General features: G+C 37.7%; 1 protein-coding gene across 1 annotated transcript; it reads left to right on the plus strand.

Moving 5' to 3' along the window:
- The first annotated feature begins 626 nt into the window (after positions 1–626).
- LOC117789527 (ataxin-2 homolog) lies at positions 627–13352 on the plus strand. Its single transcript, XM_034628558.1, has 4 exons — positions 627–1589; positions 6155–6564; positions 9128–10558; positions 11433–13352. Exons 1-4 carry the CDS (start codon positions 1507–1509, stop codon positions 11864–11866), a joined length of 2358 nt encoding a protein of 785 aa, XP_034484449.1. The 5' UTR covers positions 627–1506; the 3' UTR covers positions 11867–13352.
- The last annotated feature ends 720 nt before the right edge of the window (positions 13353–14072 follow it).

The following is a 14072-nucleotide window of genomic DNA, read 5'->3' on the forward strand; positions in this document are numbered from 1 at the left end:
AATTTATTTTTCTTGCCGATTTGCATGCATGCATCTGATAAGCGCAAGTATGTTAAAGACTTTGTCATGCCAAGGTCGTCCGCCAACTGGGTTGCTTAAGTGACGAAAGATTCGACTTCAGATTCGCTTATCTAGCAAAGTAAATATCTAACAGCGCCGTCGTATTGCAAAAAATCTATTTTTGTTCCAAAATATAATTTAAGCAATATTTGAGTTTTTATGAGATATTTCAACTATTAAGCATTGGGTCCTACAAACACGCCTATTACGGATTCATGACTAATTTAGTTATTTCTCACTTGCCACTTCATTTTTAAATTACAAAGAACCCGCCAAATGTTAGTACTGAATTTTGCTGACTACACGCAAGTGCTGTAAAACGCCCTTTTGTTTGATAATCGTGTTTCTGTTTATATCGATATATCGTGAGCAGCGATATGTATCGAATCAGTTACAATGCTGAATATTAAATTATAAATAACCAGAAAATTGCTTAGAAGTGAGTCAATAAACATACAAAATTATTTACAATAATATGGTACACACATAAGTATTTTTACTTTGAAAAATTACAAATATCGATATTTAGTTGCAATCTTATACATGCAGCAGAGTTGTAAAACTTATATCGATATAATGTCATATCAGTTGAATTAAATATGCAGTTCAGCTAACTTTTGTGCAACCTTGCTCGTTTATCGCAGCGAATAAAAATATAATTAGAAACAAATATTATATTTAACAGACTTTAAACGACTTAAGCGCCGTCGCTATTGCTCGTTTTTTGTCCAAACAAAGCTAGCCAGTGAAAAGCGCTTAAATAAGAGGCGAGGCAACAATTGATGAAAGCAGAAATTCGCAAAAATCGAGCAGCGAGTGCGAGTGAAAAAGAGCAAAGGCAGCAAAGAGAAGAAGCAGAGGTGTAAGAAGAAGAAGGAGGAGGCAAAGCAGAAAACGACCAGCCACAAAGCACGAAAGGCTAACCCCCAAAACAAAAAAGAAGTGCGTGAATATTTAGCAAAATTAACGCCAGACCGCCATAAGTGTTTTTGTAGTTATTATTGTCGTCGTCGTAGTTAACGTACATACAATATATTGTTTTTGATTGTTGCTCAGTAAAAAGGTGTTGAATGCTGGGTCCGGGTAACGCGAAGAAGAAGATCGGGCGACAACTCCTCCATTAAGCGAGCATACTGTCGACATCGTTCCGTTCCCGTTCCGTTCCCCGTCAACGTCTCTGCGCTCTCTCTCTCTCCCCATTTACGTTGTGTGCATCGTGACGTCGCCAAGCGAATTTCAGATTCAGCCACCCAGAAAAGACACAAAGCAAAAAGAGAGACAGCAACAAAAATACAGAGAGAACAAAAACTAGACGAAGACCGAAGAAACGCATATAAATAAAATTCAGAAATTCGGAAATTCTGAAATATAAGTACAACAATAGTGCGTTCGTCGACTTTTGGTGCTGCTGGCAATTGGCAATTGGCTTGCCCATCTTCTTCTATTATGAACAACAATAGCAAGCGGAAAAGTCGACCTAGTGGAGGAGGTGGCGGAGGAGGTGGCGGTGCCAGCGGCGGCATCTCAAGGTAAGAAGAAGCAGCAGCAATTGCTGCTAACTGCAAACTGCAGTTGAAATCACTCAAAGCGAATGCAAAAGCAAAAGCAAACGCACGAAGAAAACACAACACAGTCCACAGTGTAGTTGTTGTTGTTGCTTGCAGTCGGATAAAAAAAAGTTGTCGTGAAAGGTGAAAGCGCGTGTTGAATTTTATTTTTATTATTATTCTTTCTTTTCTTAAATCTTGGTGCTGCGTGTTACATGGAATTTATAAAATTAAAATAGTAACTAAATCGGAAGAAGGGGCTACAAACAATCAGGGCAAAATGCAATTACTTATATAATACGAAACGCGGTTATGTTTGTGTGTGTGTGCGGTTTTTTTTTTAATTTGTACGTGTGTGACAGTGTTGGCAATGCATGTGCACAGTGTGTCAAGTAATTGTTTCGACAAATCAAATATGCATATCTGTTATAAAAAAAACAAAACATTTTATGTGATTTATTTTATTAAACATAAAAACAACTCCAATAAAGAGAATAAGAAAAAATTTTCTTAATTGCATTTGCAAAATATATGTGTAAACAACTTTTGGATTTGTATCGAGTTTAAATATTTTTATTTTTTGTCCTTGTCAAAACAATTACTTGATATACTGTAATTAAGGTATGCATATATAAACGTTGCTTCCTTTTCTCGTATTTTGTGTTTTGTTTACATTTCCCTTTCATAGAAATAGCAAATTAAACGACATAAAATTTGTAAAAAAGCGCAGTGTAAAATTTATTTGAAGGCAGCCAATTGTCCAGTGACAGTGGAGCACCCTCGAATAGTAGGGTGTCACACATAGAACGACAAATAAATATTATGTATTTCCCCTGCAAGCCCTTTAATTTATCAATTTAAATATGGCCGAATGCCTACAAACATACTTACATTCATTTGTAAATATGTACAAGTGCGCACAGTGGTAGCAAGTCACTCTACTGCAATTCAAATATAAATACTATTCATACACAGTTTGCCTGAATTTTGATAGTTAAAAAATAAATATAAATATTATTTGTATTTTTTAAATTTAGAGTCAACTAAGAACAGTTGATTAAAGTGAACATAAAATATGAAAAATGAGTTTAAATTTAAATTAAAATTGCACTGATTAAAAAAAAAAAACAAATTGAAAACTATGAATGTGTGAGGAAATTCCAAATTTTTTTCAATGATTCAAAACCCACAAAACTTAATAATATTAATATTAATTGTGAATGAATAACAAATCCACAGTTTAAAAAAATAAAGAAATATTAATTTTATTTATTTGTATTTATTTATTTAGTGTCAACCAAGAAGAGCTGATTAAAATTATAACAAAAAATTTATTTAAATTAAAATGTAAAACTTTAACTGATATAACAACAGAAATAAACTAAATTAAATTAAATTAAATTATTAAATTATGCAACACTTGCGAAAACCCAAAAAAAATATATAATATTAATTGTAATTATATAAAAATAATTATAATAATATTATTATCAATAACGAGGCAAAACTCAGTTATTTGTTTTTTATTTAAGACACTTAAACCATTTTGATTAACATTAGCATTAAATAAGCTAAGCTGGTAACACTGTTCAGCACATTGATTTAGCCAGTTTTGGGCCCACTGTGCATTCACTTATGCTCACGCGCACGTATCGTATTTGTGTTCCTTCTCATCTTCTTTGACTTTTCCTCTTTTTCGTTTGCATTTTTCTTGCATTGTCAGCATTTTGCAGTTCGCTGCGACGCGACGTTGGCTGCTGCTGCTGCTGATACTGCGGCTGCTGCCTCTGGCTCTGCCGCTGTCGCTGCCTTGGCACACTTCCTCTCTCTTCTCGACTCTCGACACCCGCCGGGCGCACAAAAATTTGGGTCACTTTACAATTTGCTGACCGAACCGAACAATTGTTCTTGTTCTCCACTTGTTCTCCGCTTCTCTGTGTTTATTCGGCATTCTGCCTATGCACACTTTCATTTAAGCCTCACACACACATACACCCCTAGACACCTACATAAATATGCATATGTATGTGTGCGCAGATGTGATTCCAGTTTTCAAACATTTCCTTATCAATGAATAGCGTTCGTTTTACGCATGATTCACTGTAAAACGCAATCAATTATTTGCTTTCATTGACTAAAATGTGCGCAGTGCACCATGAATCATAGTCCCCCCTCCTCTCCCCACCCCTTCTACTTCCTCTCTCCCCCAGCAACCCTTTGTGCACCCATGTCCAGCAACGGGAGCTCTTGATATTATTGTTATTTTTCTTATACATACATATATTATTATTGTTGTTTTGTTTTTTCATATGTGCATACAGACTTGTGCAAAATAATAAGAACAGCATAATTTACCAATGACGTTGAAATTATTCTTTTCTAATACAATCTTTAATAATTTGTATAATAAATCAAATAAGCTAGAAAAGTTTGTTAGTATTTATAACCTGAAAAAAGTTTTGCTTTCGAAATTTAAAAGCAAAGAGAAATTTTGTGGGCGTTTTTATTAAATACGATATAGATCCCCCATTTTTGCCGATCATTCCGATCCAGTTCCTAAATACAGCTTAACTTCTTAATTATTTGTATAGCACATTAAATTACCTGTGTTAATATGATTAAAAATTTTGCTTTCGAAAAAATTAGAATAAATAGAAAATTTGACATATCATATTTAATTTAATACGATGGAGATCCCTCGTTATTTCCAGAACTTTTATTAAAGCTAAGATTCTGAAAGTGGAATATTTTTCAGTTTTCTCATTAAACATTAATATTATGTGAAGGTGTTGTTATTCTTTTGCCTACGACTGTTCATATGCGTGCATTAAGTTCATTGTGCGTTGCGAGTTAAGCATTTCACGGTCGTCGATCCTGCACGCAATCAAAACAACAACAACAAAACAACCCCAAAAGGCGTTCGTTCAGAAACATTTCTCATTTTTCAACGGAACAACTTAATAAGTTCTACAATTTTAAAACTAAAAGAAATACCAAATAGGTTTAGTTTGCTTATTTAATGATGAAACCAAGCTTTGGTTAATAAAATCAGTTGAATTTTAATTGAAAAATGACACCAATTTTACATCAAAATATCATGTAGTTAATTACCCGAAAGTAAGCTAGAGAATAAAAATTATATTTTTATTTAGATAGATTCACGTAAAAACATTTTGTGTTTGACTTGACATCAAACAATGTTATATTATTAAAATTATGTTTTATTATTATTATTTTTTTTCATATGTAAGTTCATAATCGGAATAATTGGACTGCACATCTTTTCACGCTTAATTTGCCGCTGACTGGTGTATGCCATAGGTGTATTCCATATGTCTATTCCATCAGTTCTATAGCGAAAGTGAAATTAGGAATGACCCTTTTAAACAATTAACATATCTAATGAGTTGGAACAAAAATGTCCCAGGTGGACATGGTGTATATATGTTAATACTAATACACGCACACATGTAAAGTTCATGAGCAGGATTGAGTTTTTAAAATCGAGTTCACTGGACTGAACCTAAAAGCACAACTAACACACGCACACCAGACACACATGACATGACTGTTACATATTTATTTTGAAGGGAATCACAGGGAGTGGTTTGGGGGTACTACGACAGGGCCAATAACAACAACAACAACAACCACAACGAAGACAACGGCAAATCGATTTCAGCAGCGCAGTGCGGGCAAAGACAAACGATAGACGAGGGCTTCGTTGTCGTTGTCTCTGTCGACCCTGAGCACGGTTCGGGTTCGGGCTCGATTGGATCTCGCATGTCTCGATGTCATTGTTAGACCCTGCACTAAAAAAGCTCGATTGGGTCTATTAAGTTAGTGGAAAGCATGGATTATTACCGAAACTGTTTTTATAAAAGTAAGATTTGACAGAGTTATGACAATTAGAAGTTGGTCAAACTATTGACTTAGCAAGTTTACAAGTCAAAAGTTTTGTACAATTTTCCATGATTTTTTACAAAAAAATGAAAGGTGTCAGAATCAAGTTTAAAGAGTTGTTTTATACTAATTACTATATAAGGAGTTGATTAAACGTGAAAACTTGAGATTTAAAATTTTTAATTTTCAAAATTTCAAAGGGGGGACCCTTAGCATTGAAATCAAGACTTTGAGGGAAAAATGTTTTTTTTTCAAAGTTAATAAAAATTTGAATGCAGATTGAATAAATAGGGCAAACCATGATCAAAATGACATTCCGCTTGCAAATCGGTTTAGTTTTGACAAAGTTATGAATGTTTGAAGCTGCTCAGTATTACAATACTGTATTTTCAATACATAATAATTTAAAAAAATTCTTCTTCGTTTCTATATTGGGTTTTTGATAAAGAATTTATTTCGAATTTCACGATAATTAGTTTTCTTAAAAAATAAGCACAGGGTCTTTCATAGTCGGGCTCGCTCCAATTATTGCTTATTGCAAAAGCCGGCAAATTGTTAACCGTACTAATTGCTCCAATGATGATGATGATGATGTCTCACTCGCTTTTTCTCTCTCTCTCTCTCTCTCTCTCTTTCTCTTGCAGATACAACGCTAACGACAACAGTCTAAGGCCAGCGAACAATAAGGCGACAGTGGGCGGAGGTGGTGGTGGAGGGGGCGGAGTTGGACGCTCTTTGGCGCCGGGCGTCTACAACAACACCTTCTTCATGCACTCGGCAACGGCGCTGGTCGGCAGCGTTGTCGAGGTTCGTCTGCGTTCGGGAAATACGTATGAGGGCGTTTTTCGCACATTTTCCGGAAACTTTGACATTGCACTGGAGTTGCCAGCGTGCATTAAGCCCAAGAATCAGTCCGATGAGGGCAAAACAGTGCCCAAACACATAATATTCCCGGCGGACACCGTGGTAACCATAATAGCCAAGGACTTTGATTCGCAATATGCGACAGCCGGCGCCTTTCAGACCGACGGCGCCATATCCGACAAGTGCAATGGTAATTTCGTCTCTATTAATCTAAATGTACAAGTTAAATGAGCAACACAAACTAGGAAATATTTGACTAGAAATTATAAATAAGAAACAAAAACAATATACCCTCTAATAAAAAAATGAGCGACGAAAACTATATTCGACCATTATAACCAAAAAACAGCAGTGAAAAAAGAGACCACGCGACAATTAAAAAAATAAGAAAGATCACCGCATAATTTACAGCAATATTCGTTATACTGGAAAATACCAAAACGTCGTTTAAATATTATTAACGAAAACTAACTATAAATAAAATAAATAATTATATTACTGAATCAAACATAACGTTTTGTCCAATGTCACGCCGTCCAGGAAAAAAATGTCAAACATTGTTGTCAAAATGAGAACGAGTACGAACATAACCAGAACGTCATTCATGATTGTATTTGTTACTGAACATGATCGGTTCAGCCGTTATAACATGTTCACGAAGATAACGCGAAAACAGCAATATACGCGATATTTATGAAAAGCGCCATAGCGATACGCCACGCTTATCGTTCGAACGGAAACAGAGGTCACAACGGTGAAAGTTACAGGCGTTACGCCATTAACCGCCAACATATGAATCATGTTAATGGCGTCATTATACGTCATGTAATCACTGGCGCGACGCCACGCGCCATATTTTCGCCCACCAACCACGCCGTTTTCACGCCGTTCCGCCGTATCGGTTGTTTAATTCGTCGTTCAACGGCAATAATAGTCTCAACACTGATAATGCTAGACTAATCAACGTACCGTCCACACCGGTCACTCTGTTTGATTGAAGGAACTGGAGCCAACATTGGGATTCTGGTATACGGACCAAAGGCGACATTGACATTGTTGTTACTGGTGGAGCTGCCAACGTTATGCCAATGAGATGTTCCGTTCAAGATTCGTCACGTCATCGTGGTGCACCTGAACGATCGAAATGAACGTTCATCATACAACCACATATACGTTCCCATAGAAGTTTAAGTCCAATATGCGAGAAATTGGCAGTTTGGTATTGCGCTGTCATTGTTTACCGTTAATGTTGGCGGAGAAGATAATGAGAAAGGCGGTAATTCGCAGCTGGTAAGGCGATATAACGCCGAATGCAACATATGGATATATAACAAGAGCAGTAATATTGTCAGAAAACGCGACACGGGATAGCGAGAAGGCCGTTCGCGAGTCATATGAATATGACGGTGAGGAGCCACGGAGCGAGCGCCACCAACGTGTTGCCGCACATTACATCAATAAGTCCAGCATGGCGAGATGTGCATCAGCTCTTGCTATCAGCCGCGTGAGACCAATGAGCGCGTCGTTACGGTGACCACATAACGTCACAGACCAAATACACGTCAAGACGACGCAACAGCCAACACATTGCGTGGCTGTTCGTCATCGCTCTGCCGGCTAACGTTCGTCACTGTGATGCACCGGGTCGTACTACCGACCAACGCCAACGCGGTATACGCATCATCGATGGGATCGTGAGGCAGCAACAGTGAAGAAGGCGGTGGCGTGTCGCATCGTGGAATATACACGGACACCATCCGACAGCAGCGAACGTTAATGACGCTGAACAGCACGTCCATACTCAGCCAGGACGTCCACCGCACAACACATCCATTGATGAAACGCAGCATACCACAAGCATGGCTGTCGAGCAACACAACGCTTAATGTCGGCATGGGCGGTGTGCGAACAGATGGTCAATGAACTGGTTAAGCCGTAAGTTGCCCCGTTATCGCCAACGTTCAGCAACGGCATTGTCCGGCACCAACGTCGTCCCAACGTCATTGTCCAATCACGCCCACGCCAAGTCCGCAACAACAACCATGTCAACGAACCCATTCAATGTGCCGTAACAACACAAGAACACGGCGTTACGATATGGCGCATGAAAGGCGATAATCAGATGGGTCAAGAACCACCGAAAGGTCAAACAAATTATATATATCTATTATTATCAGTAGACACTGTACTTAGTACGAAGGCGTGGCAGGCCCTATAAATTAGATAAATGCCTGATCAGCCCCAATAGTCGAGTCGGAATAAACAAACAGATCTCAAAGACTATAAGTGCTAGATCTAGCAAATTTGATAACCATACTCATAAAGTCAGCAACGTTAAATATTGGAACTAACTACTCAAAAAATTCGTAAGGTCTTAGAAAAGATTAAGAATTTCGCTTATAATAATTTATCAATTTTTTAAATCTTGATTTAAACTGCGATTGTACAATGAACTCAAAAATTTATTTAATGTCATATTGTATAGACACTTATTTATCATTAAAACTTTAAAATTAGGTGCAACATTTTGATATTGATGTCATTTATGTAAATATGTTGCGTATTTCCTAAACATTTCTTAATATACGTGTGGTCTAATTGCGCGATGAAATATGCCTCAGCTATGTTGTGTCAAAATTTCAGCCTCCTTGGTCTTACCGTTTGGGCCGACCAAATATTAGTTAGTCAGTCAGGACAAACAGTTTTATTTATACAAAAGTAATTGTCGATTCCTTGTTATCATTTTCATTTTCTTATTCCCAGCTCCACACAGTATCGCAATCAGGGTCACTTGAGTGGCGCCTCCAAACTCAATGGTGGTGACTCCGGGCCAAATACGGGCAAACCCTTGCCCCAACGCCAGATGCGTCAATATCAAGGATCGCAGAGCAACTCATCGCTCAATTACGGCGGCGATGCACAGTCGCAGGCAATGGGCAAACCGATGCACAGTGGTCACGTGCATGCTGGACACAACAGCAACTCGCCGCCGTTGCAGACAGGCGGACCACAGCAACAACAACAACCACAGCAACCGCCGCCACCACAGCAGCAGCAGCAACAGCAACAACAACAGCAGCAACATCAGGGACAGCCAGGACGTCAGTTGCGTACGCGGGACAATCAGTTGCAGGATCTGCGTCAGTTTGGACAGGACTTTCAGCTGGCGAACAGCAACAATTCGCCACCACAACAACAACAGCAGCAGCAGCAACAACAACAGCATACGCTGCAACGTGGCAGCTTGCAACAATCGGTGTCACCACCACAGCAACAACAACAACAGCCGCAATTGGTGGCAATGCAGCTGCATGTGCCGCCACCGCATCATCATCAGCAACAGTTGCCGCCACCACAGCAACAGCAACAACACTATGTGCCTCAGCAGCAACAACAACCGCCACCACAACAACAACAGCATGTGCAGCATATACAGCAAAAGGCGCCACAGCAACAACAACAACAGCAGCAGCAGCCGCCACCACAGCAACAATTGCAGCCGGCACCACAGCAGCAACAGCAACAACAGGCGGCACAGCTGTTGCAGGAATCGCCACAGCCCATTTATCATGTAATAGCAGCACCAACAGTTGCTGCTGTGCAACAACCACAAACTTCACCCGTGGTCATCACTTCACCTGGTCCATTGTTGGAGCAACAGCAGCCACCACAACAACAGCAACAACAACAGCCTCCACCAAAAGCAGATGCCACGCCTTCACCCAACATTGCTGCCGGTGTTGGTAGCAATGTCACGCCCACTGGCATTGTTACCACACCAACAACAGCGGCAACAGTTGCTGCTGCTGCTGCTGCCGGAGACAAGACAACGCCAGTGGCAAATGCAAATGCTGGAACAGCTGCTGCTGGCACCACGGCAACAATTGCTGGCGTCGGTGGCGGTGGCAACACACCAAGTGGCAGCACGCCCGTTGTCAAGAAACCGCATGTCTTGAATCCGTCGGCAAAGCCATTCACGCCACGCGGTCCCAGCACTCCAAATCCATCGCGACCACACACACCACAGACTCCGGTGCCGCAGATGCAGGCGATATACACGACAACAACAGCTGGACACATGCCGGCGAGCAATCAACAGATTGCTTACATGGTGCCGCAACATGCATTCCAGCCACCCGCCCATCCAGCTGGACAGGCAACGCGCATGCGTCGCAGCAACTATGGTGAGTAAACAATGATGCCGATGACGATGACGACAACAAACACTCGCACAGTGGGCAATTCACCTGTTTTTTTACTTCACAAATCTTTTAAATTACTTTAACATGATGGTTCTTTTGGAATACGTGTTGTCCCTTAATAAGCTTTCGTTAACAATTTATGTTGCATTTTTTAGCATCTCACTTTTTATTTTTCTTGGCATAGCGACCGAGTTTTTTCCATTACTTAAAAAATAATTGAGTTTTTTTTCAAGATGATAATTCTTTTAGAATACGTGTAGTTTCTCTCCCGTGTATACAATTTATGTTAAATTTAAATGAAAGTAAAATTTTCCTTCAACCTACAACAACACTTTAACACTTTAAAACACAACACTTTAAAAATAATTCAGTATTCTTTAATTTGATTATTATTCTAAGATATTAGAAGTCACCACACATTATTATATTTATTTGATCTCTTCTTCTAAAGTTGAGCAATAGCTAGTTTAAAAAATTCTTAAATTGTAAAGAAAGTTAAATAATTTTTTTTTATATAGAAATTTATTATTTTAATTTTATTACATATTTTTTTAATAACAAAAAGCTATCAAATAAATTAATTACTTAAAAATTAGTATGGTGGTGATAAATAGAAACCCAAATAGAAAAAGAACGTTACACAAAAATTGTATTATTGAGATGTTAATTATTTTTTATTTTCTATTATAGTATAATAGTATCTTAAGGATGTTAGCAATCCGCGATAAATCAAATTTTAGCAGTTTTAAAGTATAGAAATATGTAATTTGTTGTACTAGATGAGGCCAATCGTCCCACTGTGCTCTGACAAACTAATGTGAAATATGACATTGATTAAATGATTGATCTGTTGCAGCTCCAATGAATGCATCGCAAATGCAATTGACAGCCACGACGGCAACTGGGCAACCGTTGATGGCGACAGCACCGTTGCCACAATTCATCCAATACCCGCATCCACAACATTTCCAACCCCAGTATGGGTTGCCGATGCGCTTTTGTCCGGAGTCGCAGCCGCAACAGTTGCAGTTCTTGGCACAGACGCCGCCATCGACGACACCGTCACCCGGTCAGCCGCATCAGACGTTCCATCCGCCACCACAGCCCTCCCCTGCCGGCGGGGGACTGCAGCCGTCATATACACCGCAAACACAGCCGCAGGCATACCAATTCATGTGTCTACATACCCCGCAAATTATATCCAATCCATATTTCCCGGCGGCGACGCCACAACATCCGCAACAGAATCAACAGATTCAACTTGTCATGCAGCAACATACCACGCAGTGAAAAAATTAAAACATAACCGGATAACCGTATGGAAACCGCATCAGTCCCTCTTCCTCTTCACCCTCCTTAACGTGCACAGCAGCAACAACAACAACATCAAGAACACCACATTATGAATCTACAACCCACACACACACACACACACAGTCTTGCAACGCTGGGAATTCATATTGTCTGGATTAGAATATGTTATTTTCTCGCCTCTCCAGCAAAACTTGTAATGTCTGCGAATTCATCATGTTGCAAGCAACATTCAACATTCAACATTGCAAGTGAAAAACCAACAACACCAACTAGGAAATTATAAAAATATATAATTAAAGCAAAAATGGGAAACTAGAAAATTTTGTCAAATTGCCACAGAGAAGATGAGCAACAACCACATTAAATGATGTAGAAGAACGAAAAAAAAAAACAATAACTAACCCATAAAAAGTCGATATCGATGAATGGTATTACCTAATTATGTATAACCAATCTCAAGCATCGAGTTTCCTACTCAAGATAGTTCAAAATTGAATGAAATTGTGCTGTAAAAAAAAAAATAAAAATAACTATCAAAACAAATATTGAACTGAAAGCAAGCACCTAAGGCCCAATTATAAAATCAATGAGAATAACAAATCATTATGAATTTTTGTAAAATTGCTTAAAGCGTAAATTCTTAAATTCAATCAATATTTGCTTGAGATCAAATACATCATTAAAACACACACAACAATGCAAATAGAGAAGCAATAAATCCAAAATCATCATTCCAAAATTTAAATCAGAAACTAGAAATTTTCCAAAAATGCAAGCAAAGTGTTGAGAAAAAGAAATGAGTTCAGTTAAATGTATTTTCTCTCTAACCAGAAATGCAATTGTAATTAAGTTTCGGATTGTATTCACATTTGGGATTGTCCAAGTTAAGAATTGCTTAACAACAAATTAGATACTTTGTTATGCCACAAATAAGCTCGATAATCCCACTATGAATATGAATGCATATTTCTTGTGTACAAAACTTTGCTTGCTTGGCGGAAAAATGCGACAGACGCGATGAATATGAATTGGGGAGCAGATTAATAGATTAATTATGTCAAAATTTGTAAAAAAAAAAAAAAAAAAAAAACTGATTGATTTGATTGAAATTTAATTTTGTTTTCAACTTCTACAACATTCTCAACACGAAATTAGTCTCGACTTGCAAATCAACAAGAGATTTATTTCAAACACTTTTCATTTATTATTTTTTCTATTCCTATTTTTTATTTTTTTTCTTTTGTTTATTTTTTGAACAAGATGAAGAAGAAGAAAGAGAACATTTCTAAGAGCGCGAGTCTGAGTCGGGTTTTTGGGTTTTAGTGCCTCCGTTGTCCATCAGAGAAAACGTCTTAATCCTTTGCCAGTCTTTAATCAGTTCGATTATTATTCAGTCTGATCAAGATGCATCATCTGTTGTGGTCCTGTTTTGTTTTGTAAAGTTTCCTTAAATGAAAAAAAAGAGAAAATAATTATTAATTAAAATAAAAATAAAAACAAAAACCACAAAAAAAAAAAACACAAAAACAAAACATCTAAAAAAAAAACATGTCTTTTTATTACCGGAAGATTTTTTTCAGTGAACAGCCGCTAAAGACCAAGTGCAAAAAAGTATTGAAAGAGGCGTGAGTTCTGGAACTTTTTAAAATGTGTTTTGTCATTTTTTTAATCGGTGGATATTGACATCGGTCCATGGTCGAAAAAATTTAATTTGATTCATAATACTTGGGTGTATATATGGAAATTATTTATATTCTTGGAAAATAATGTTTTAAATCACAAATAAAAAGGATTCGACTTTTTTATAAACTTAAAGTGTATAGTATATTTTATTATCAATTTCAAGTAAACTTAGGATATTTTGGAAAATTTATAATAAAAACCATCATGGATTTCTTCACATTTTGAGATATTTTGACTTTCTCCACACTAAATTGTAGCTTTGTTTATTTCTCAAAAGCTAGTTCATATCTGTTGAGATTTCTTTACCCAAACTCGTCAAAATGGCTGTGATATGATATAAAATACATAAGGTCACAAACATTTTAACGACATGGTATAAGAAAGATGATGTACCTGGATGAGATGACGATTTTAGACCGTGTTAATAGCTCGTGTTGACCAACACTTTTACTGCAATTCGCACGAAACTCATCAAAATGGCTGTGATATGATTTTGATA

This window comes from Drosophila innubila (genome assembly GCF_004354385.1).
Source record: "Drosophila innubila isolate TH190305 chromosome 3R unlocalized genomic scaffold, UK_Dinn_1.0 2_E_3R, whole genome shotgun sequence".
NCBI lineage: Eukaryota > Metazoa > Arthropoda > Insecta > Diptera > Drosophilidae > Drosophila > Drosophila innubila.